We start from the raw sequence: 25,058 nt of genomic DNA on the forward strand, positions 1-25,058 counted from the left end.
GGAGGAGGGAGAGTCGTGGATAGGGAGAGGGCTTGATGGAGGGACGGTCGCTTGAGCGTTAGCGGGAGAATCGGGTGAGGGTTGAGAGATGGATGGATGAAGAGGGAGGCTCGGATAGAGTGAGGCTCAGATGGAGGGAGGCCTGGCCTGGATGACGACTCAGATGGAGAGTGACTCGGATGGAGGCATGGTGGTACAGCTGTTAGCACTGCTGCCTCACAGCGCCAGGGTCCCAGGTTCGATTCCCAGCTGGGTCACTGTCTGTGCGGAGTCTGCACGTTCTCCCCGTGTGTGCGTGGGTTTCCTCCGGGTGCTCCGGTTTCCTCCCACAGTCCAAAGATGTGCAGGTTAGGTGGATTGGCCATGCTAAATTGCCCGTAGTGACGAAAAGGTTAGGTGGGGTTACTGGGTTACGGGGATCGGGTGGAGGGCTGATCTTCGGTAGGGTGCTCTTGCCAAGGGCCGGTGCAGATTCGAATGGGCCACATGGCCTCCTTCTGCACTGTACATTCTGTGATTCTATGAGAGAGACTCGGATGAAGGGAGGCTCGGACGGAGGGAGGCTCGAATGGAGGGAGGTCAGGACGGAGGGAGACTCGGACGGAGGGAGGCTCGGACGGAGGGAGGCTCGGACGGAGGGAGGCTCGGACGGAGGGCGGCTCGGATGGAGGGAGACCCGGATGAAGGGAAGCTCGGACGGAGGGAGGCTCGGACGGAGAGAGGCTCGGACGGAGGGAGGTCAGGATGGAGGGAGGCTCGGACGGAGGGAGGCTCGGATGGAGGGAGACCCGGATGAAGGGAAGCTCGGACGGAGGGAGGCTCGGACGGAGGGAGGTCAGGATGGAGGGAGGCTCGGACGGAGGGAGGCTCGGATGGAGGGAGACCCGGATGAAGGGAAGCTCGGCCGGAGGGAGGCTCGGACGGAGGGAGGCTCGGACGGAGGGAGGCTCGGACGGTGGGAGGCTCGGACGGAGGGAGGCTCGGACAGAGGGAGGCTCGGACAGAGGGAGGCTCGGACGGAGGGAGGTCAGGATGGAGGGAGGCTCGGACGGAGGGAGGTCAGGATGGAGGGAGGCTCGGACGGAGGGAGGCTCGGACGGAGGGAGGCTCGGACGGAGGGAGGCTCGGACGGAGGGAGGCTCGGACGGAGGGAGGTTCGGACGGAGGGAGGCTCGGATGGAGGGAGGTCAGGATGGAGGGAGGTCAGGATGGAGGGAGGCTCGGACGGAGGGAGGCTCGGACGGAGGGAGGCTCGGACGGAGGGAGGCTCGGACGGAGGGAGGTCAGGACGGAGGGAGGCTCGGACGGAGGGAGGCTCGGACGGAGGGAGGCTCGGACGGAGGGAGGCTCGGACGGAGGGAGGCTCGGATGGAGGGAGGTCAGGATGGAGGGAGGCTCGGAAGGAGGGAGGCTCGGACGGAGGGAGGCTCGGACGGAGGGAGGCTCGGAGGGAGGGAGGTCAGGATGGAGGGAGGCTCGGACGGAGGGAGGCTCGGACGGAGGGAGGCTCGGACGGAGGGAGGCTCGGACGGAGGGAGGCTCGGACGGAGGGAGGTTCGGACGGAGGGAGGCTCGGATGGAGGGAGGTCAGGATGGAGGGAGGTCAGGATGGAGGGAGGCTCGGACGGAGGGAGGCTCGGACGGAGGGAGGCTCGGACGGAGGGAGGCTCGGACGGAGGGAGGTTCGGACGGAGGGAGGTTCGGACGGAGGGAGGTTCGGACGGAGGGAGGCTCGGATGGAGGGAGGTCAGGACGGAGGGAGGTCAGGACGGAGGGAGGCTCGGACGGAGGGAGGCTCGGACGGAGGGAGGCTCGGACGGAGGGAGGCTCGGATGGAGGGAGACTCGGACGGAGGGAGACTCGGATGTTTTGTTCACAGGGATAATGTTAACAGTAGAGATTCTCACTGACCTGTACACAGTCGGCCTGGTGCTTTCTGCAGACTTCTTCGACGGACATTTTATGCTCTGTCTGTAGAGAGAGAGAAAGAGGAACAAAGTCCAGGTTCAGACCAATCCCAACTTGAACAGGAGGTGTCCATTGAACACCAAATCCTTCTGCCTTATATCCAATACTCAGACAGAAACTGTCAGAAACTGTCCAGTTTGAGTAGGGTGATCATTGCTCGCCACAACATCAAGGGCCGAAGGGCCTGTTCTGTGCTGTACTGTTCTATAACTTCTATAAACACAGAACAAAGAAAAGTACAGCACAAGAACAGGCCCTTCGGCCCTCCAAGCCTGTGCCGACCATGCTGCCCACTGAACTAAAAACCCCTTGCCCTTCCGGGGTCCGTATCCCTCTATTCCCATCCTATTCATGTATTTGTCAAGATGCCCCTTAAACGTCACTATCGTCCCTGCTTCCACCACCTCCTCCGGCAGCGAGTTCCAGACCACCACTACCCTCTGTGTAAAAAACTTGCCTCGTACATCTCCTCTAAACCTTGCCCCTCGCACCTTAAACCTATGCCCCCTAGTAATTGACCCCTCTACCCTGGGTTATGGGGATAGGGTGGAGGTGTTAATTTTGGGTAGGGTGCTCTTTCCAGGAGCCGGTGCAGACTCGATGGGCCGAATGGCCTCCTTCTGCACTGGTATTCTCCTTAACCAGTAGTACAACTCCCCCAACTCTTTTACATCCCCCTCTATCCCACCTGAACCATCTGTAACCTGGAACGTTAAGCTGCCAATTCTGTCCTTCCCTTAACCAAGTTTCTGTAATGGCAACAACATCATAGTTCACGTACTAATCCAAGCCCTAAGTTCCTCTGCCTTACCCGTTATACTTCTCGCATTGAAACAAATGCACTTCAGTCCACCAGATCCTCTTTGATCAGCAATCACTTCCTGCCTGCTCTTCCTCGGAGTCTTACTGGCCCTACTCTCTAGTTCTTCTTCTGTTAATCCACCTTTGCTTTGGCTCCCAACCCCCTGACAACTAGTTTAAATCCACCCGTGTGACACTAGCCCACTTGAGCATGTTACACAGGAATTGACAGTGGCATTCCTCTACCACACTCCCAATACTAAAACCCTGTGCACTCCCAGAGTAAAGGCTCTGCTGATTCAGAATTCTTCCCATGGACTGCTGTCCCCATCACCGAGGTTCATGACTTAGAGACATCATTATGTCAATGATGGCCTGGCTGGATCTGGCTTCACGGGCTGAATGGATCTCATCCTGTTCCTGAGTAACAGGCTTGGGAGGGGCTGAATGGGCTTCCTCCTTTTACTTGTGTAACAGGCTCAAGGGGCTGAATGGCCCACCGTCTCTTCCTTTGTGAAATGCTCAAGGGAGCTGACTGCGCCTCCTTCTGTTCATGAGTAACGGGCTCAAGAGGGGATGAATGTACTTTACCTGATACAGGCTCATGGAGGAGGAATGGTCTTCCTCCTGTTCCTGTATCATAGGCTTGAGATGGGGGCTGAATGGGCCTCCTCCTCTTCCTATGTATCAGGCTCGAGAGGAGCCGAATGGACTTCACCTGTTCTTGTGCAACAGGCTTGGTTGGGGGGGGGTGGGGGTGGGGGTTAATGGGCCTCCTCCTGTTCCTATGCAACAGGCTCGAGGAGGCTGAATAGGCCTCCTCCGGTTCTTGTGTAACATGCTCGCAAGGGGCTGAATGGACCTCCTCCTCTTCCTGTATAACAGGTTCGAGGGGCTGAGTGGGTCTCCTCCTGTGGCTGTATAACAGGCACGAGGAGGGTGTGTTATGGGCCTCCTCCAGTTCCTGTGTACATGGTCGAGGGGCTGAATGGGCCTCTGTCTCTTCCATTGTAACATGCTTAGGTATGAATGTCTCTCCTGCTGTTCCTGTGTACAGGCTCAAGAGGGGCTGAATGGGTCTTCTATTCCTGTGTAACAGGCTTGAGAAGGGGGTTGAATGGGCCTCCTCCTATTCCTGTGAAAGGCTTAAGTGCCTGAATGGGCCTCCTCCAGTTCTTGTGTAACAGGCTCAAGGGGCTGAATGGGCCTCCTCCAGTTCCTGTGCAACAGGCTCGAGTGGGGGGCTGAATGGTCCTCGTCCTGTTCCTGTGTAACAGGCTCGAGTCGGGGGCTGAATGGTCCTCGTCCTGTTCCTGTGTAACAGTATCGAGGGGCTGAATGGACCTCCTCCTGTTCCTGTGTAACAGGATCAAGAGGGGCTGAATGGACCTCCTCCTGTTCCTGTGTAACAGGATCAAGAGGGGCTGAATGGACCTCCTCCTGTTCCTGTGTAACAAGGTCGAGAGGGCTGAATGGGCCTCCTGCTGGTCCTGTGTAACAAGGTCGAGAGGGCTGAATGGACCTCCTCCTGTTCCTGTGTAGCAGGCTAGAGGGCTGAATGGACCTCCTCCTCTTCCTGTGTAACAGGCTTGAGAAGGGGGCTGAATGGACCTCCTCCTGTTCCTGTGTAGCAGGCTAGAGGGCTGAATGGGCCTCCTCTTGTTCCTGTGTACAGGATCAAGAGGACCTGAATGGGCCTCCTCTTGTTCCTGTGTAACAAGGTCGAGAGGGTTGAATGGGCCTCCTGCTGGTCCTGTGTAACAGGCTCGAGAGTCACTGAATGGGCTTCCTCCTGTTGATGTTGAAATGGTCTCTATCTCTTCCTGTGCAATGTGCTCAATGATGCTGAATGGGCCTCCTCCTCTTGCTGTGTGACAGGCTCGAAGAACACAGGCCTCCTCCTGTTCCTGTGTAACAGGCTCGAGAGAGGCTGAATAGGCATCCTACTGTTCCTGTGTTACTGCCACGAGAGGAGCTGAATAGGCATCCTCCTTTGTTTCTTTGTTACAGGGTCGAGGGGTTGCATGGGCCTCCTCCTGTTTCTGTATAACAGGCACGAGAGGGGTGTGTTATGGGCCTCCTCCAGTTCCTGTGTACATGTTCGAGGGGCTGAATGGGTCTCTGTCTCTTCCATTGTCACATGCTTAGGTATTAATGGGCCTCCTCCTATTCCTGTGTAACAGGCTCGAGGCGCTGAAAAGATCTCCATCTCATCCTGTGTTACATGTTAAAGAGGGACTGAATGGGTCTACTCCTCTTCCTGTATAACAGGATTGAGATAGGGGCTGAATGGGCCTCCTCCTGTTCCTGTGTAGCAGGCTCGAGGGGCTGAATGGGCCTTCTATTCCTGTGTAACATGCTGGAGAAGGGCGCTGAATGGACCTTCTCCTGTTCCTGTGTAGCAGGCTAGAGGGACTGAATGGGCCTTCTATTCCTGTGTAACAGGCTTGAGAAGGGGGCTGAATGGATCTCCTCCTGTTCCTGTGTAGCAGGCTCTAGGGGCTGAATGGGCCTCCTCCTCTTCCTGTGTAACAGGCTTGAGAAGGGGGCTGAATGGATCTCCTCCTGTTCCTGTGTAGCAGGCTCTAGGGGCTGAATGGGCCTTCTATTCCTGTGTAACATGCTTGAGAAGGGGGCTGAATGGACCTCCTCCTGTTCCTGTGTAACAGGCTCGAGCTGGGGGCTGAATGGGCCTCCTCTTCTTCGTGTATAAAACCACGAGAGAGGCTGAATAGACATTGTCCGGTTCCTCTATAACAGGCTCGAGGGGGCTGAGAGGGTCTCTTCTGGATTCTGTGCAACTGGTTCGAGGGACTTAATGGGCCACCTCTTGTTCCTGTGTGACAGGCTCGGGAGTCACTGAAAGGCCTTTGTTCTGTTCCTGTCTAACAGGCTTGAAATGTTGAACGGGTCTCTATCTCTTCATGTGTAATGTGCTCAATGGTGCTGAATGTGCCTCCTCCTCTTCCTGTGTAACAGGCTTGAGAAGGGGGCTGAATGGACCTCCTCCTGTTCTTGTGTAGCAGGCTAGAGGGCTGAATGGGCCTCCTCTTGTTCCTGTGTAACAAGGTCGAGAGGGTTGAGTGGGCCACCTGCTGGTCCTGTGTGACATACTTGAGAGTCACTGAATGGGCTTCCTCCTGTTGATGTTGAAATGGTCTCTATCTCTTCCTATGTAATGTGCTCAATGATGCTGAATCGGCCTCATCCTCTTCCTGTGTAACAGGCTTGAGAGGAGCTGGATTGGCCTCCTGTTTTTCTTGTGTAACAGGCTCAAGGGACACAGGTCTCCTCCTGTTCCTGTGTAACAGGCTCCAGGGGCTGAATGGACCTCCTCCTGTTCCTGTGTAACAGGCTCGACGGGCTGAATGGACCTCCACCTGTTCCTGTGCAACAGGCTCGAAAGGCTGAATGGGCCTTCTCCTGTTCCTGTGTACCAGGCTCCATGGGCTGAATGGACCTCCACCTGTTCCTGTGTAACATGCTTGAGGGGCTGAATGGGCCTTCGCCTGTTCCTGTGCAACAGGTTCCAGGGGCTGAATGGGCCTCCTGTTCCTGTGTAACGGGCTTCAGCGGCTGAATGGACCTTCTTCTTTTCCTGTGTAACAGGCTCCATGGGCTGAATGGGCCTTCTCCTATTACTGAGTAACAGCCTCGAGGAGCTGAATGGGCCTCCTCCTGTTCCTGTGTAACAGGCTCGAGTGGGACTGAATGGGCCGCCTCCTGGTCCTATGTAACAGGCTCCAGGGGCTGAATGGACCTCCTCCTGTTCCTGTGTAACAGGCTCCAGGGGCTGAATGGCCTCCTTCTGTTCCTGTGTATCTGGCCCGAGAGGCTGAATGGACCTCCTCCTGTTCCTGTGCATTAGGATCGAGGGTCTGAATGGGCCACCTCCTGTTCCTGTGTAACAGGCTCGAGGGGCTGAATGGACTGCCTTCTGTTCTTGTGTAACAGTCTCGAGGGGCTCAATGGGCCTCCTCCTGTTCCTATGTAACAGGCTCGAGGGGCTGAAATGACCTCCTACTGTTCCTGTGTAACAGGCACGAGTGGGACTGAATGGGTCGCCTCCTGTTCCTGTGTAACATGCTCGAGTGGGACTGAATGGGCCTCCTCCTGTTCCTGTGTAACAGGCTCGAGGGACTGAATGAACCTCCTGCTGTTCCTGCGTAATAGACTAGAGGGGCTGAATGGGCCTCCTCCTGTTCCAGTGTATCTGGCTCAAGGGGTCAAATGGGCCTCCTCCAGTTCCTGCATAACAGGCTCGAGGGGCTCAATGGGCCACCTCCTGTTCCTACGTAACAGGCTCGAGGGACTGAATGGCCTCCTTCTGTTCCTGTGTATCTGGCTCGAGGGGCTGAATGGACCTCCTCCTGTTCCTGTACAATAGGATCGAGGGTCTGAATGGGCCACCTCCTGTTCCTGTGTAACAGGCTCGAGGGGCTGAATGGACTGCCTTCTGTTCTTGCGTAACAGTCTCGAGGGGCTCAATGGGCCTCCTCCTGTTCCTATGTAACAGGCTCGAGGGGCTGAAATGACCTCCTACTGTTCCTGTGTAACAGGCACGAGTGGGACTGAATGGGCCTCCTCCTGTCCCTGTGTAACATGCTCGAGTGGGACTGAATGGGCCTCCTCCAGTTCCTGTATAACAGGCTCGAGGGGCTCAATGGGCCACCTCCTGTTCCTACGTAACAGGCTCGAGGGACTGAATGGCCTCCTTCTGTTCCTGTGTATCTGGCTCGAGGGGCTGAATAGACCTCATCCTGTTCCTGTGCAATAGGATTGAGTGTCTGAATGGGCCTCCTCCTATTCCTGAGTAACAGCCTCGAGGGGCTGAATGTGCCTCCTCCTGTATCTGTGTATCAGGCTCGAGTGGGACGGAATGGGTCTCCTCCTGTTCCTGTGTAACAGCCTCGAGGGGCTGAATGGACCTCCTCCTGTTCCTGTGCAACAGGCTCGAGTGGGACTGAATGGGTTCCCTCCTGTTCCTGTGTAACAGGTTCGAGGGGCTGAATGGGCCTCTTCCTGTTCCTGTGTAGCAGGCTCGAGGGGCTGAATGGCCTCCTCCTGTTCCTATGTAACAGGCTCCAGGGGCTGAATGGGTCGCCTCCTGTTCCTGAGTAACAGCCTCGAGGGGCTGAATGGGCTTCCTCCTGTTCCTGTGTAACAGGCTCGAGTGGGACTGAATGGGCCTCCTCCTGTTCCTGTGTAACAGGCTTGAGGGCCTAATGGGCCTTCTCCTGTTCCTGTGTACCAGGCCCGAGGGGCTGAATGGGCTTCCTCCTGTTCCTGTGTAACAGGCTCGAGTGGGACTGAATGGGCCTCCTCCTGTTCCTGTGTAACAGGCTTGAGGGGCTGAATGGGCCTCCTCCTGTTCCTGTGTAACAGGCTCGAGGGGCTGAATGGGCCTCCTCCTGTTCCTGTGTAACAGGCTTGAGGGCCTAATGGGCCTTCTCCTGTTCCTGTGTAACAGGCTCGAGGGGCTGAATCGACCTCCTCCTATTCCTGTGTAACAGGGTTTAGGGGCTGAATGGGCCTTCGCCTGTTCCTGTGTAACAGGCTCGAGGGGCTGAATGGAGCTCCTCCTGTCCCTGTGTAACGGGCTTCAGCGGCTGAATGGACCTTCTTCTTTTCCTCTGTAACAGGCTCCAGGGGCTGAATGGGCCTTCTCCTATTACTGAGTAACAGCCTCGAGGAGCTGAATAGGCCTCCTCCTGTTCCTGTGTAACATGCTCGAGTGGGTCTGAATGGGCCTCCTCCTGTTCCTATGTAACAGGCTCCAGGGGCTGAATGGACCTCCTCCTGTTCCTGTGTAACAGGCTCCAGGGGCTGAATGGCCTCCTTCTGTTCCTGTGTATCTGGCCCGAGAGGCTGAATGGACCTCCTCCTGTTCCTGTGCAATATGATCGGGGGTCTGAATGAGCCACCTCCTGTTCCTGAGTAACAGGCTCAAGGGCTGAATGGACTGCCTTCTGTTCTTGTGTAACAGTCTCGAGGGGCTCAATGGGCCTCCTTTTGTTACTATGTAACAGGCTCGAGTGGGACTGAATGGGTCGTCTCCTGTTTCTGTGTAACAGGCTTGAGGGCCTAATGGGCCTCCTCCTGTTCCTGTGTAACAGGCTCGAGGGGTTGAATGGACCTCCTGCTGTTCCTGTGTAATAGACTAGAGGGGCTGAATGGGCCTCCTCCTGTTCCAGTGTATCTGGCTCAAGGGGCTAAATGGGCCACCTCCTGTTCCTGTGTAACAGCCTCGAGGGGCTGAATGGGCCTCCTCCTGTTCCTGTGTAACAGGTTTGAGTGGCTGAATGGACCTCCTCCTGTTCCTGTGCAACAGGCTCGAGTGGGACTGAATGGGTTTCCTCCTGTTCCTGTGTAACAGGTTCGAGGGGCTGAATGGGCCTCTTCCTGTTCCTGTGTAACAGGCTCGAGGGGCTGAATGGACCTCCTCCTGTTCCTTTGTAACAGGCTAAAGGGGCTGAATGGGTCTTCTCCTATTCCTGAGTAACAGCCTCGAGGGGCTGAATGGGTCTTCTCCTATTCCTGAGTAACAGCCTCAAGGGGCTGAATGGGCTTCCTCCTGTTCCTGTGTAACAGGCTCGAGTGGGACTGAATGGGTCTCCTCCTGTTTCTGTGTGACACACTAGAGGGGGTGAATGGGCCTTCTCCTGTTCCTGTGTAACAGGATTGAGGGCCTAATGGGCCTTCTCCTGTTCCTGTGTAACAGGCTCGAGGGGCTGAATGGACCTCCTTCTGTTCCTGTGTAATAGACTAGAGGGGCTGAATGGGCCTCCTCCTGTTCCAGTGTATCTGGCTCAAGGGGTCAAATGGGCCTCCTCTTGTTCCTGTATAACAGGCTCGAGGGGCTCAATGGGCCACCTCCTGTTCCTACGTAACAGGCTCGAGGGACTGAATGGCCTCCTTCTGTTCCTGTGTGACAGGCTCCAGAGGCTGAATGGACAGGTCTCCTCCTGTTCCTGTGTATCTGGCTCGAGGGGCTGAATGGACCTCCTCCTGTACCTGTGCAATAGGATTGAGTGTCTGAATGGGCCTCCTCCTGTTCCTGTGTAACAGGCTCGAGGGGCTGAATAGGCCTTCTCCTGTTCCTGTGTAACAGCCTCGAGGGGCTGAATGTGCCTCCTCCTATATCTGTGTAACAGGCTCGGGTGGGACTGAATGGGTCCCCTCCTGTTCCTGTGTGACACACTAGAGGGGGTGGATGGGCCTTCTCCTGTTCCTGTGTAACAGCCTCGAGGGGCTGAATGGGCCGCCACCTGTTCCTGTGCAACAGGCTTTAGTGGGACTGAATGGGTACCCTCCTGTTCCTGTGGAACAGGTTCGAGGGGCTGAATGGGCCTCTTCCTGTTCCTGTGTAACAGGCTCGAGAAGCTGAATGGACCTCCTCCTGTTTCTATGTAACAGGCTCCAGGGGCTGAATGGGTCTTCTCCTATTCCTGAGTAACAGCCTCGAGGGGCTGAATGGGCCTCCTCCTGTTCCTGTGTGGCACACTAGAGGGGCTGAATGGGCCTTCTCCTGTTCCTGTGTAACAGCCTCGTGGGGCTGAATGGGCCTCCTCCTGTTCCTGTGTAACAGGTTTGAGTGGCTGAATGGACCTCCTCCTGTTCCTGTGCAACAGGCTCGAGTGTGACTGAATGGGTTCCCTCCTGTTCCTGTGTAACAGGTTCGAGGGGCTTAATGGGCCTCTTCCTGTTCCTGTGTAACAGGCTCGAGGGGCTGAATGGACCTCCTCCTGTTCCTGTGTAACGGGCTCCAAGGGCTGAATGGGCCTCCTCCTGTTCCTGTGTATCTGGCTCGAGGGGCTGAATGGTCCTTCTCCTGTTCCTGTGTAACAGACTTGAGGGGCTGAATGGCCCTTCTCCTGATCCTGTGTAACAGACTCGAAGGACTGAATGGGCATTCTCCTGTTCCTGTGTAACGGGCTCGAGGGGCTGAATGGACCTCCTCCTGTTCCTATGTAATACCCTCGAGGGGCCGAATGGACCTCCTCCTGTTCCTGTGTAACAGGCTCAAGGAGCTGAATGGGCCGCCTCCTTTTCCTTTGTAACAGTCTCGAGGGGCCGAATGGACCTCCTCCTGTTCCTTTGTAACAGGCTTGAGGGCCTAATGGGCCTTCTCCTGTTCCTGCGTAAAGGGCTCGAAGGGCTGAATGGACCTCCTCCTCTTTCTGTGTAACAGGCTCGAGGGGCTGAATGGGCCTCCTCCTGTTCCTGTGTTAGAGGCTCGAGGGGCTGAATGGGCCTTTTCCTGTTCCTGTGTAACAGGCTCGAGGGGCTGAATGGACCCCCTCCTGTTCCTGTGTTAGAGGCTCGAGGGGCTGAATGGGCCTTTTCCTGTTCCTGTGTAACAGGCTTGAGGGGCTGAATGGACCCCCTCCTGTTCCTGTGTAACAGGCTCGAGGGGCTGAATGGACCCCCTCCTGTTCCTGTGTAACAGGCTCGTGGGCTGAATGGGCCTCTTCCTGTTCTTGTGTAACAGTCTCGAAGGGCTGAATGGGCCTCTTCCTGTTCCTGTGTAACAGCCTCGAGGGGCTGAATGGGCCTCCTCCTGTTTCTCTGTTTATCGCAAGTGTTCCACCATTTACTGTGTAATTCCTACATGTACTGGACCTTCCAAAGTGCATTACTGCACACTTGTCCGGAATAAACTCCATCTGCCATTTCTCCGCCCAAGACTCCAGCCAGTTTATATCCTGCTGTATCCTCTGACTATCCTCTTCACTATCCGCAACTCCACCAATTTTTGTGTCATCTGCGAACTTACTAATCAGACCAGCTACATTTTCTTCCAAATCATTGATATACACCATGAACAACAAAAGCCCCAGAACTGATCCCTGTGGAACATCGCTAGTCACAGCCTTCCATTCAGAAACACCCTTCTACTGCTACCCTCTGTTGTCTGTGCCCAAGCCAGTTCTGTATCCAACTTGCCAGCTCTCTGGTCCCATGTGACTTCACCTTTTGTGCCAGTCTGCCATGATGTACCTTGTTAAAGGCTTTACTGAAGTCCATGTACACAACATCTACTGCCTTTCCCTCATCTATCATCTTTGTCACTTCCTCAAAAAACTCGATCAAATTAATGAGGCACGACCTCATAGAACATAGAACAGTACTGCACAGAACAGGCCCTTCGGCCCTCGATGTTGTGCCGAGCAATGATCACCCTACTCAAACCCACGTATCCACCCTATACCCGTAACCGAAGAAGCTTTTCCAATAATTTCCGCACCACTGACATAACGCTCACCGGCCTAAAATTTCCTGGATTATCCCTGCTGCCCTTCTTAAACAATAGCTACTCTCCAGTCCTCTGGAACTTTACCTGCAGCCAATGGAGATGCAAAGATTACTGTCAAGGCCCCAGCAATTTCCTCCCTTGCCTCCTGCAGTATTCTGGGGTAGATCCCATCAGGCTCTAAGGTGGATACCTTAATGCTTTTTAAGATGCCCAACACCTCCTCTTTCTTAATATCAACTGCTGCTGTTGTCCTTGTAGATGGCAGAGGTTGTGGGTTTGGAAGCTGCTAAGGAACCTTGGTGAGGTCCTTTAGATGGTGCACATGGCTGCCACTGTTTCTCTATGGTGGAAAATTTAAATGTTTGTGGTAGAGGTGCCAATCAAGCTGGGCTACTTTGTCCTGGATGGTGTCGAGCCTGTTGTACTGTTGGAGCTGCACTCATCCAGGCAAGTGGACAATATTACATTACACTCCTAACTTGTCCCTTATAGATGGTGAATAGACTTTAGGAAGTGTCAGGAGGAGAGATACTCAACGCAGGATTCCCTGGATATGAGATGGTAGTACAGAGAGACTCTGTGAGTTTTAATTTGCTCTGATTCTCCAGGCACACATGCAGGAAGACATCAGGGGACACTCCGGAATCAACATTAAACATGGACACTGTCTATCTCTGATCGAATGGCAGGAAGCTGGCAGATGTTCAGGACAAAGCATAACAAGACCAGGGGGAAATCAGAAATGTTTGCTTGGAAAGATTTAATCAGGGATTGTACTGAAAGAGGACTTATCTTCTCTACAAGGCATAAAATTGCTTTCGGAACACTGAAGGATGGAACCAGGCAGCTGTTTCCACCAGCTGGTATAGCAGGGCAACCCCCTCACGAGCATCAAATTCACCTTAAGTGGAGCTGGGCCAGTTCCAGGACTGGAACCCGAATCCCTCGGGAGCCCACTATTCCCATCAAACACTCCCAGGACAGGTATATGGAGTAAAACTCTTTAATATCACTGATCCTTCCTGCCCTTGTGTCATGTTCCTGTCCTGCCTCCTCATTAGCTCCAGCAGCTATTCAAAAGCTGAGAGATAACAGAACGGTGTGCGTATGAATCAAAATGGTGGAGGATGCGGCCTAAACCCTGCACACTGTAACAGGCAACACAACTGATTGGAGAATTCTTTCCCCGTTTGCAAAATTCTCTTTCATGTTGTATCTTAATGCATGTGGGCAGACCTCAGACTAAATATAGATTCTCCCTGCAGAGAACATCATCAAAATCCAGGGTGTGATGGTGTTATGCTGAATTAATCTCTAAGGGTTCATGCCAACGTCATGGAGCAGTCTTTGATGTGGATCCAGTTCCACAGTATATTCATAGCACTGTACAAGACAAAATAGCACATCACATTTTGTTCTCCTAAAAGGCACTGGTTAGCCCCGATTTTGACGACTTGTCAACAGATTTGACCTGCAAACAGGCTGACTGATATAAAGGGCTTTATAAACTCACTAAACAGGGCTCAGGAGAATAATTATCAGTTCACAACATGGGCTAAAGTTCCAGATTGGTCAACAGAACAGTTAAAGCGAACGAATTTAATGAAAGCTTAAAGCTGAGAGAGTGTGACTCTGTTGGAGGGACAATGCTGAGAGAGTGTGACATTGGAAGAAGATCACTACTGAGGGAGCCCTGCACTGCAAGAGAGTCATACTGAGGGAGTGCAGCACTGTCAGAGGGTCAGTACTGAGGGAGCCCTGCACTGTAAGAGAGTCAGTGCTGAGGGAGTGCTGCACTGTCAGAGAGTCAGTGCTGAGGGACTGCTGCACTGTCAGAGGGTCAGTACTGAGGGAGTGCTGCACTGTCAGAGAGTCAGTGCTGAGGGAGTGCTGCACTGTCAGAGGGTCAGTGCTGAGGGACTGCTGCACTGTCAGAGGGTCAGTACTGAGGGAGTGCTGCACTGTCAGAGGGTCAGTACTGAGGGAGTGCTGCACTGTCAGAGGGTCAGTACTGAGGGAGCCCTGCACTGTAAGAGAGTCGTACTGAGGGAGTGCAGCACTGGAAGAGGGTCAGTACTGAGGGAGTGCTGCACTGTCAGAGGGTCAGTACTGAGGGACTGCTGCACTGTCAGAGGGTCAGTACTGAGGGAGTGCTGCACTGTCAGAGGGTCAGTACTGAGGGACGGCTGCACTGTCAGAGGGTCAGGACTGAGGGAGTGCTGCACTGTCAGAGAGTCAGTGCTGAGGGAGTGCTGCTCTGTCAGAGGGTCAGTGCTGAGGGAGTGCCGTACTGTGAGAGGGTCAGTACTGAGGGAGCCCCTGCACTGTAAGAGAGTCGTACTGAGGGAGTGCAGCACTGGAAGAGGGTCAGTACTGAGGGAGTGCTGCACTGTCAGAGGGTCAGTGCTGAGGGACTGCTGCACTGTCAGAGGGTCAGTACTGAGGGAGTGCTGCACTGTCAGAGAGTCAGTACTGAGGGAGCCCTGCACTGTAAGAGAGTCGTACTGAGGGAGTGCAGCACTGGAAGAGGGTCAGTACTGAGGGAGTGCTGCACTGTCAGAGGGTCAGTGCTGAGGGAGTGCTGCACTGTCAGAGGGTCAGTACTGAGGGAGCCCTCCACTGTAAGAGAGTCGTACTGAGGGAATGCTGCACTGTCAGAGGGTCAGTACTGAGGGAGCCCTCCACTGTAAGAGAGTCGTACTGAGGGAATGCTGCACTGTCAGAGGGTCAGTACTGAGGGAGTGCTGCACTGTCAGAGAGTCAGTACTGAGGGAGCCCTCCACTGTAAGAGAGTCGTACTGAGGGAGCCCTCCACTGTAAGAGAGTCGTACTGAGGGAGCGCCGCACTGTCAGAGGGTCAGTACTGAGGGAGTGCTGCACTGTCAGAGCATCGGTACTGAGGGAGTGCTGCACTGTCAGAGGGTCAGTACTGAGGGAGTGCTACACTGTCAGAGGGTCAGTACAGAGGGAGTGCTGCACTGTCAGAGGGTCAGTACTGAGGGTGTGCTGCACTGTCAGAGGGTCAGTACTGAGGGAGTGCTGCACAGTCAGAGTGCCAGTACTGAGGGAATGCTGCACAGTCAGAGTGTCAGTACTGAGGGAGCGCTGCACTGTCAGAGGGTCAGTACTGAGGGAGTGCTGCACTGTCAGAGGGTCAGTACTGAGGGAGCCCTCCACTGTAAGAGAGTCGTACTGAGGGAGTGCAGCACTGTCAGAGGGTCAGTACTGAGGGAGCCCTGAACTGTCAAGGGTCAGTGCTGAGGGAGTGCTGCACTGTCAGAGGGTCAGTACTGAGGGAGCCCTCCACTGTAAGAGGGTCAGTACTGAGGGAGTGCTGCACTGTCAGAGGGTCAGTACTGAGGGAGTGCTGCACTGTCAGAGGGTCAGTACTGAGGGAGTGCTGCACTGTCAGAGGGTCAGTGCTGAGGGAGCCCTGAACTGTCAGACGGTCAGTACTGAGGGAGTGCTGCACTGTCAGAGGGTCTGTACTGAGGGAGTGCTGCACTGTCAGAGGGTCAGTACTGAGGGAGCCCTCCACTGTAAGAGAGTCGTACTGAGGGAGTGCAGCACTGTCAGAGGGTCAGTACTGAGGGAGCCCTGAACTGTCAAGGGTCAGTGCTGAGGGAGTGCTGCACTGTCAGAGGGTCAGTACTGAGGGAGCCCTCCACTGTAAGAGGGTCAGTACTGAGGGAGTGCTGCACTGTCAGAGGGTCAGTACTGAGGGAGTGCTGCACTGTCAGAGGGTCAGTACTGAGGGAGTGCTGCACTGTCAGAGGGTCAGTGCTGAGGGAGCCCTGAACTGTCAGACGGTCAGTACTGAGGGAGTGCTGCACTGTCAGAGGGTCTGTACTGAGGGAGTGCTGCACTGTCAGAGGGTCAGTACTGAGGGAGCCATCCACTGTAAGAGGGTCAGTACTGAGGGAGTGCTGCACTGTCAGAGAGTCAGTGCTGAGGGAGTGCTGCACTGTCAGAGGGTCAGTACTGAGGGAGTGCTACAATATTGGATGGTCATAATTGAGGGAGTGCTGCACTGTCAAAGGGTCAGTACTAAGGGAGTGCTGTCTTGTCAGAGGGTCAGTACTGAGGGAGCGCTGCACTGTCAGAGGGTCAGTACTGAGGGAGTGCCGCACTGTCAAAGGGTCAGAACTGAGGGAGTGCTGCACTGTCAGACGGTCAGTACTGAGGGAACGCTGCACTGTCAGAGGGTTAGTACTGAGGGAGTGCTGCACTGTCAGAGGGTCAGTATTGAAGGAGTGCTGCACTGTCAGAGCGTCAGTGCTGAGTGAGTGCTGCACTGTTGGAGGGTCAGTACTGAGGGAGTGCTGCACTGTCAGAGGGTCAGTACTGAGGGAGTGCTGCACTGTCAGAGGGTCAGTACTGAGGGAGTGCTGCACTGTTGGAGGGTCAGTACTGAGAGAGCGCTGCACTGTCAGAGGGTCAGTACTGAGGGAGTGCTGCAGTGTAAGAGGGTCAGTACTGAGGGAGTGCTGCACTGTCAGAGGCTCAGTACTGAAGGAGTGCTGCACTGTCAGAGGGTCAGTACTGAGGGAGCACTGCACTGTCAGAGGGTCAGTACTGAGGAAGTGCTGCACTGTAAGAGGGTCAGTACTGAGGGAGTGCTGCGCTGTCAGAGGGTCAGTACAGAGGGAGTGCCGCACTGTCAGAGGGTCATAGAACATAGAACAGTACAGCACAGAACAGGCCCTTCGGCCCTCGATGTTGTGCCGAGCAATGATCACCCTACTTAAACGTACGGTCAGTTCAGAGGGAGTGCCGCACTGTCAGAGGGTCAGTGCTGAGGGAGCGCTGCACTGTCAGAGGGTCAGTGCTGAGGGAGCGCTGCACTGTCAGAGGGTCAGTGCTGAGGGAGCACTGCACTGTCAGAGGGTCAGTGCTGAGGGAGCGCTGCACTGTCAGAGGGTCAGTACTGAGGGAGTGCTGCACTGTCAGAGGGTCAGTACTGAGGGAGCACTGCACTGTCAGAGGGTCAGTACTGAGGGAGTGCTGCACTGTCAGAGGGTCTGTACTGAGGGAGTGCTGCACTGTCAGAGGGTCAGTACTGAGGGAGCACTGCACTGTCAGAGGGTCTGTACTGAGGGAGTGCTGCACTGTCAGAGGGTCAGTACTGAGGGAGCACTGCACTGTCAGAGGGTCTGTACTGAGGGAGTGCTGCACTGTCAGAGGGTCAGTACTGAGGGAGTGCTGCGCTGTCAGAGGGTCAGTACAGAGGGAGTGCCGCACTGTCAGAAGGTCAGTACTGAGGGAGTGCTGCGCTGTCAGAGGGTCAGTACAGAGGGAGTGCCGCACTGTCAGAGGGTCAGTGCTGAGGGAGCGCTGCACTGTCAGAGAGTCAGTGCTGAGGGACTGCTGCACTGTCAGAGGGTCAGTACTGAGGGAGTGCTGCACTGTCAGAGAGTCAGTGCTGAGGGAGTGCTGCACTGTCAGAGGGTCAGTGCTGAGGGACTGCTGCACTGTCAGAGGGTCAGTACTGAGGGAGTGCTGCACTGTCAGAGGGTCAGTACTGAGGGAGTGCTGCACTGTCAGAGGGTCAGTACTGAGGGAGCCCTGCACTGTAAGAGAGTCGTACTGAGGGAGTGCAGCACTGGAAGAGGGTCAGTACTGAGGGAGTGCTGCACTGTCAGAGGGTCAGTGCTGAGGGACTGCTGCACTGTCAGAGGGTCAGTACTGAGGGAGTGCTGCACTGTCAGAGGGTCAGTACTGAGGGACTGCTGCACTGTCAGAGGGTCAGTACTGAGGGAGTGCTGCACTGTCAGAGAGTCAGTGCTGAGGGAGTGCTGCACTGTCAGAGGGTAAGTACTGAGGGAGTGCTGCACTGTCAGAGGGTCAGTACTGAGGGAGCCCTGCACTGTAAGAGAGTCGTACTGAGGGAGTGCAGCACTGGAAGAGGGTCAGTACTGAGGGAGTGCTGCACTGTCAGAGGGTCAGTGCTGAGGGACTGCTGCACTGTCAGAGGGTCAGTACTGAGGGAGTGCTGCACTGTCAGAGAGTCAGTACTGAGGGAGCCCTGCACTGTAAGAGAGTCGTACTGAGGGAGTGCAGCACTGGAAGAGGGTCAGTACTGAGGGAGTGCTGCACTGTCAGAGGGTCAGTGCTGAGGGAGTGCTGCACTGTCAGAGGGTCAGTACTGAGGGAGCCCTCCACTGTAAGAGAGTCGTACTGAGGGAATGCTGCACTGTCAGAGGGTCAGTACTGAGGGAGCCCTCCACTGTAAGAGAGTCGTACTGAGGGAATGCTGCACTGTCAGAGGGTCAGTACTGAGGGAGTGCTGCACTGTCAGAGAGTCAGTACTGAGGGAGCCCTCCACTGTAAGAGAGTCGTACTGAGGGAGCCCTCCACTGTAAGAGAGTCGTACTGAGGGAGCGCCGCACTGTCAGAGGGTCAGTACTGAGGGAGTGCTGCACTGTCAGAGCATCGGTACTGAGGGAGTGCTGCACTGTCAGAGGGTCAGTACTGAGGGAGTGCTACACTGTCAGAGGGTCAGTACAGAGGGAGTGCTGCACTGTCAGAGGGTCAGTACTGAGGGTGTGCTGCACTGTCAGAGGGTCAGTACTGAGGGAGTGCTGCACAGTCAGAGTGCCAGTACTGAGGGAATGCTGCACAGTCAGAGTGTCAGTACTGAGGGAGCGCTGCACTGTCAGAGGGTCAGTACTGAGGGAGTGCTGCACTGTCAGAGGGTCAGTACTGAGGGAGCCCTCCACTGTAAGAGAGTCGTACTGAGGGAGTGCAGCACTGTCAGAGGGTCAGTACTGAGGGAGCCCTGAACTGTCAAGGGTCAGTGCTGAGGGAGTGCTGCACTGTCAGAGGGTCAGTACTGAGGGAGCCCTCCACTGTAAGAGGGTCAGTACTGAGGGAGTGCTGCACTGTCAGAGGGTCAGTACTGAGGGAGTGCTGCACTGTCAGAGGGTCAGTACTGAGGGAGTGCTGCACTGTCAGAGGGTCAGTGCTGAGGGAGCCCTGAACTGTCAGACGGTCAGTACTGAGGGAGTGCTGCACTGTCAGAGGGTCTGTACTGAGGGAGTGCTGCACTGTCAGAGGGTCAGTACTGAGGGAGCCCTCCACTGTAAGAGAGTCGTACTGAGGGAGTGCAGCACTGTCAGAGGGTCAGTACTGAGGGAGCCCTGAACTGTCAAGGGTCAGTGCTGAGGGAGTGCTGCACTGTCAGAGGGTCAGTACTGAGGGAGCCCTCCACTGTAAGAGGGTCAGTACTGAGGGAGTGCTGCACTGTCAGAGGGTCAGTACTGAGGGAGTGCTGCACTGTCAGAGGGTCAGTACTGAGGGAGTGCTGCACTGTCAGAGGGTCAGTGCTGAGGGAGCCCTGAACTGTCAGACGGTCAGTACTGAGGGAGTGCTGCACTGTCAGAGGGTCTGTACTGAGGGAGTGCTGCACTGTCAGAGGGTCAGTACTGAGGGAGCCATCCACTGTAAGAGGGTCAGTACTGAGGGAGTGCTGCACTGTCAGAGAGTCAGTGCTGAGGGAGTGCTGCACTGTCAGAGGGTCAGTACTGAGGGAGTGCTACAATATTGGATGGTCATAATTGAGGGAGTGCTGCACTGTCAAAGGGTCAGTACTAAGGGAGTGCTGTCTTGTCAGAGGGTCAGTACTGAGGGAGCGCTGCACTGTCAGAGGGTCAGTACTGAGGGAGTGCCGCACTGTCAAAGGGTCAGAACTGAGGGAGTGCTGCACTGTCAGACGGTCAGTACTGAGGGAACGCTGCACTGTCAGAGGGTTAGTACTGAGGGAGTGCTGCACTGTCAGAGGGTCAGTATTGAAGGAGTGCTGCACTGTCAGAGCGTCAGTGCTGAGTGAGTGCTGCACTGTTGGAGGGTCAGTACTGAGGGAGTGCTGCACTGTCAGAGGGTCAGTACTGAGGGAGTGCTGCACTGTCAGAGGGTCAGTACTGAGGGAGTGCTGCACTGTTGGAGGGTCAGTACTGAGAGAGCGCTGCACTGTCAGAGGGTCAGTACTGAGGGAGTGCTGCAGTGTAAGAGGGTCAGTACTGAGGGAGTGCTGCACTGTCAGAGGCTCAGTACTGAAGGAGTGCTGCACTGTCAGAGGGTCAGTACTGAGGGAGCACTGCACTGTCAGAGGGTCAGTACTGAGGAAGTGCTGCACTGTAAGAGGGTCAGTACTGAGGGAGTGCTGCGCTGTCAGAGGGTCAGTACAGAGGGAGTGCCGCACTGTCAGAGGGTCATAGAACATAGAACAGTACAGCACAGAACAGGCCCTTCGGCCCTCGATGTTGTGCCGAGCAATGATCACCCTACTTAAACGTACGGTCAGTTCAGAGGGAGTGCCGCACTGTCAGAGGGTCAGTGCTGAGGGAGCGCTGCACTGTCAGAGGGTCAGTGCTGAGGGAGCGCTGCACTGTCAGAGGGTCAGTGCTGAGGGAGCACTGCACTGTCAGAGGGTCAGTGCTGAGGGAGCGCTGCACTGTCAGAGGGTCAGTACTGAGGGAGTGCTGCACTGTCAGAGGGTCAGTACTGAGGGAGCACTGCACTGTCAGAGGGTCAGTACTGAGGGAGTGCTGCACTGTCAGAGGGTCTGTACTGAGGGAGTGCTGCACTGTCAGAGGGTCAGTACTGAGGGAGCACTGCACTGTCAGAGGGTCTGTACTGAGGGAGTGCTGCACTGTCAGAGGGTCAGTACTGAGGGAGCACTGCACTGTCAGAGGGTCTGTACTGAGGGAGTGCTGCACTGTCAGAGGGTCAGTACTGAGGGAGTGCTGCGCTGTCAGAGGGTCAGTACAGAGGGAGTGCCGCACTGTCAGAAGGTCAGTACTGAGGGAGTGCTGCGCTGTCAGAGGGTCAGTACAGAGGGAGTGCCGCACTGTCAGAGGGTCAGTGCTGAGGGAGCGCTGCACTGTCAGAGGGTCAGTACTGAGGGAGTGCTGCACTGTCAGAGGGTCAGTATTGAGGGAGTGCTGCACTGTCAGAGGGTCAGTACTGAGGGAGTGCTGCACTGTCAGAGGGTCAGTACTGAGGGAACGCTGCACTGTCAGAGGGTCAGTATTAAGGGAACGCTGCACTGTCAGAGGGTCAGTGCTGAGGGAGCACTGCACTGTCAGAGGGTCAGTGCTGAGGGAGCGCTGCACTGTCAGAGGGTCAGTACTGAGGGAGTGCTGCACTGTCAGAGGGTCAGTACTGAGGGAGCACTGCACTGTCAGAGGGTCAGTACTGAGGGAGTGCTGCACTGTCAGAGGGTCTGTACTGAGGGAGTGCTGCACTGTCAGAGGGTCAGTACTGAGGGAGCACTGCACTGTCAGAGGGTCTGTACTGAGGGAGTGCTGCACTGTCAGAGGGTCAGTACTGAGGGAGCACTGCACTGTCAGAGGGTCTGTACTGAGGGAGTGCTGCACTGTCAGAGGGTCTGTACTGAGGGAGTGCTGCACTGTCAGAGGGTCAGTACTGAGGGAGTGCTGCGCTGTCAGAGGGTCAGTACAGAGGGAGTGCTGCACTGTCAGAAGGTCAGTACTGAGGGAGTGCTGCGCTGTCAGAGGGTCAGTACAGAGGGAGTGCCGCACTGTCAGAGGGTCAGTGCTGAGGGAGCGCTGCACTGTCAGAGGGTCAGTACTGAGGGAGTGCTGCACTGTCAGAGGGTCAGTACTGAGGGAGTGCTGCACTGTCAGAGGGTCAGTACTGAGGGAGCGCTGCACTGTCAGAGGTCAGTATTGAGGGAGTGCTGCACTGTCAGAGGGTCAGTACTGAGGGAGTGCTGCACTGTCAGAGGGTCAGTACTGAGGGAACGCTGCACTGTCAGAGGGTCAGTACTGAGGGAGCGCTGCACTGTCAGAGGGTCAGTACTGAGGGAGTGCTGCACTGTCAGAGGGTCAGTACTGAGGGAACGCTGCACTGTCAGAGGGTCAGTACTGAGGGAGTGCTGCACTGTCAGAGGGTCAGTACTGAGGGAGTGCTGCACTGTCAGAGGGTCAGTACTGAGGGAGTGCTGCACTGTCAGAGGGTCAGTACTGAGGGAACGCTGCACTGTCAGAGGGGCGTGAAGATTTTGACCGCTTTATGAAAGAGGTGGGAGGCTGGACCCATAGAGCTTTTGGCACCCACGGGTAGGGAGTATTCGTTTTTTTCGCCAGCACACAATGTGTATTCGAGGATTGATTTTTGTTGTGATGGGAAGGCGCTGTTTGCTGTGGCGAGGAAGGCAGAGTATTCTGTGATCGTTATTTTGGACTTTGCTCCACACACTGAGTGGACGGGTCATGGAGAAGGGGTCAGCTCAGAGGCCGGCGTGGAGCTTCTTCGTGCGGCTGTTGGCAGGCCCAAATTTTTGTATCAAAATGGGGAAGGTAGAGGGCAGCACGATGGTGCAGTGGGTTAGCCATCCTACCTCACGGCGCTGAGGTCCCAGGTTCGATCCCGGCTCTGGGTCACTGTCCGTGTGGAGTTTGCACATTCTCCCCCACCCACACCCCACTCACTCCCCTTCAAACCCCTCCCCCACCCACACCCCCTCGCTCCCCTTCAAACCCCTCCCATACCCACCCCCTCGCTCCCCTTCAGACCCCTCCCCCACCCAACCCCTCTCGCTCCCCTTCAAACCCCTCCCCCACCCACACACACCCCACTCCCTTTCAAATCCCTCCCCCACCCAACCCCCTTGCTCCCCTTAAAACCCCTCCCCCACCCACCCCCCTCGCTCCCCTTCAAACCCCTCCCCCACCCACTCTGCCTCCTCGCTCCCCTTCAACCCCTCCCCCACCCACACCCCCTCGCCCCCCTTCAAACCCCTCCCCCACCCACCCCCTCGCTCCCCTTCAGACCCCTCCCCCACCCAACCCCCTCGCTCCCCTTCAAACCCCTCCCCCACCCACACACACCCCACTCCCTTTCAAATCCTCCCTCACTCACCCCCCTTGCTCCCCTTCAAACCCCTCCCCCACCCAACCTCCTCGCTCCCCTTCAAACCCCTCCCTCACCCACAACGCTTCCTCGCGCCTCTTCAAACCCCTTCCCCAACCCACACCCCGTGTCCCCTCGCCCACGTTCATCACATCACATCAAACCCCCCCCCCCCCCCCCACCCCGCAGCTTACTTTGCCAGCTGGATGGCGCACCATTTCATTGACACTACTCACCAGAGCGACTTCCTTCTTCAGGTCATCCATGTCCCTTTTCTGACCCTTGCCCTTTTTTGGCGAGAGTTTGTTGTCCTTGTCCCCCTGTGTGGTGGCCACGCGGTAGCTGTCCGATCTCCCATACTGCAACAGAGAGTACACCAAGGAAGTTAGAGGTGATCGCACGAGTGCTGGCTCTCCGCCAAGTCTCCGGCCATTCGGACCCATCCCCAATCAGAGAACGGAATCCTATCCGGACAATCTCGCCTGACTTCTCTTCAGAGTGTGGTGGGGAACTGAACTCACTGCCTGAAAGGGTTGTGGAGGCGGGAACCCTCACAACAGTGGAGTTGAAATACACACCGACAAAGCACACATAGGCAAGTGCGGCAAAATGGGATTAGAGTAGATAGGTGCTTGATGGCCGGTGCAAACACGATGGGCCGAAGGGCCTCTTTTGTGCTGTAAAAACCCCTTGACTCCACGGAAGGTCCTGAGTGACAGACTACAGAAGAAAGAGAACTTGCAGGGACTCTAACAGTCTGACTGCTGGGGCCCTTCAGCTACGGCTCAACTGGTGGGACTGAGGAGGCCAGAAACCCAAACTGGCTGAGGGGACAATGATGGACAGTATTTTGTAAGCAATGTTGACAAAAGTCTAAAATTTCAAAGAGATATTAATATAGCTTCAGGGCAAAGCTATGTGGCGGGGGGGGGGGGGGGGGGGTGAGAGGTCATCCTACGAATGGTAGAACAGGACACTTTCTCAATGGTGGAAGTTGGTGAAGCAGGGAAGGTCCCAACAGTACAGAGGTCAATAAAATGACAAGAAGGGCAGCACGGTGGCGCAGTGGTTAGCACTGGGACTGCGGCGCTGAGGACCCGGGTTCGAATCTCGGCCCCGGGTCACTGTCCGTGTGGAGTTTGCACATTCTCCCTGTGTCTGCGTGGGTTTCACCCCCACAACCCAAAGATGTGCTGGTTAGGTGGATTGGTCACGCTAAACTGCCCCTTAATTGGAAAGAAATATATATAATTGGGTATTCTAAATTTAAAAAAAATAGAATTTTAAAAAATAAAATTAAATGACAAGAACAGGTCCAGAAACAATGAAAAAGGTGAATGGAATTTTGGATCTTCTATTTCCAGACGGGAATACACCAGGGTAAGTCATACTCCAGTTTATTTAACCTCTGGTTATTCAACACCCAGAGTTAATGAGCAGTTCTGGGCACTGCATTTCAGGCAGGATATGTTGGAATGGATGCAGTGTAGATTTACCAGAATGATACCTCCCTGCCAAGAGTTACTTTACATGGAGGGATTACACTCTGCAAGGTTGTGTTCCCTGGAACTCAGGTGCTTAAAGGGTCATTTGACCACAGCTTTCCACTTATAATGAGCTGAGAGGGAGGATGGAACATAAGAACGAGGAGCAGGTGTTTGCAATTCAGCCCCTGCAGCCCACTCCGCCATTCAATACCATCAAAGCTGATCTCATCTCAGCCCCAACGTCACCATCCTGCCCATTCTCCATAACCAAAGAAACAAAACAAAGAAACAAAGAAAAGTACAGCACAGGAACAGGCCCTTCGGCCCTCCAAGCCCGTGCCGACCATGCTGCCCGTCGAAACTAAAATCTTCTACACTTCTGGGGTCCTATCCCTCTCTTCCCATCCTATTCACGTATTTGTCAAGATGCCCCTTAAATGTCACTATCGTCCCTGCTTCCACCACCTCCTCCAGCAGCGAGTTCCAGGCACCCACTACCCTCTGTGTAAAAAAACTTGCCTCGTACATCTCCTCTAAATCTTGCCCCTCGCACATTAAACCTATGCCCCCTAGTAATTGACCCCTCAACCCTGGGGAAAAGCTTCTGACTATCCACTCTGTCTATGCCCCTGATAATTTTTCAGACCTCTATCAGGTCGCCCCTCAACCTC

At 55.3% G+C, this 25,058-nt stretch overlaps 1 protein-coding gene across 1 annotated transcript; it reads right to left on the minus strand.

The window, feature by feature from the left end:
* Positions 1 to 1,887: 1,887 nt before the first annotated feature.
* Positions 1,888 to 23,361, minus strand: LOC119974299 (sodium/potassium-transporting ATPase subunit alpha-1-like). Its single transcript, XM_038813071.1, has 2 exons — positions 23,137 to 23,361; positions 1,888 to 1,971 (listed from the first exon to the last, which is right to left on the minus strand). Exons 1-2 carry the CDS (start codon positions 23,341 to 23,343, stop codon positions 1,888 to 1,890), a joined length of 291 nt encoding a protein of 96 aa, XP_038668999.1. The 5' UTR covers positions 23,344 to 23,361.
* Positions 23,362 to 25,058: the final 1,697 nt, after the last annotated feature.

Source organism: Scyliorhinus canicula, chromosome 12 (assembly GCF_902713615.1).
Source record: "Scyliorhinus canicula chromosome 12, sScyCan1.1, whole genome shotgun sequence".
Classification (NCBI taxonomy): Eukaryota; Metazoa; Chordata; class Chondrichthyes; order Carcharhiniformes; family Scyliorhinidae; genus Scyliorhinus; species Scyliorhinus canicula.

What these genes read in the sequence shown, in the direction of transcription:
- LOC119974299 (XM_038813071.1), bottom strand. Translation starts at nt 23,343, where the DNA reads ATGGGTCCGAATGGCCGGAGACTTGGCGGAGAGCCAGCACTCGTGCGA. An exon ending in TGAAGAAGGAAGTCGCTCTG is followed by an intron (nt 1,972 to 23,136) that starts GTGAGTAGTGTC and finishes CTCTCTCTACAG; the next exon opens with ACAGAGCATAAAATGTCCGT.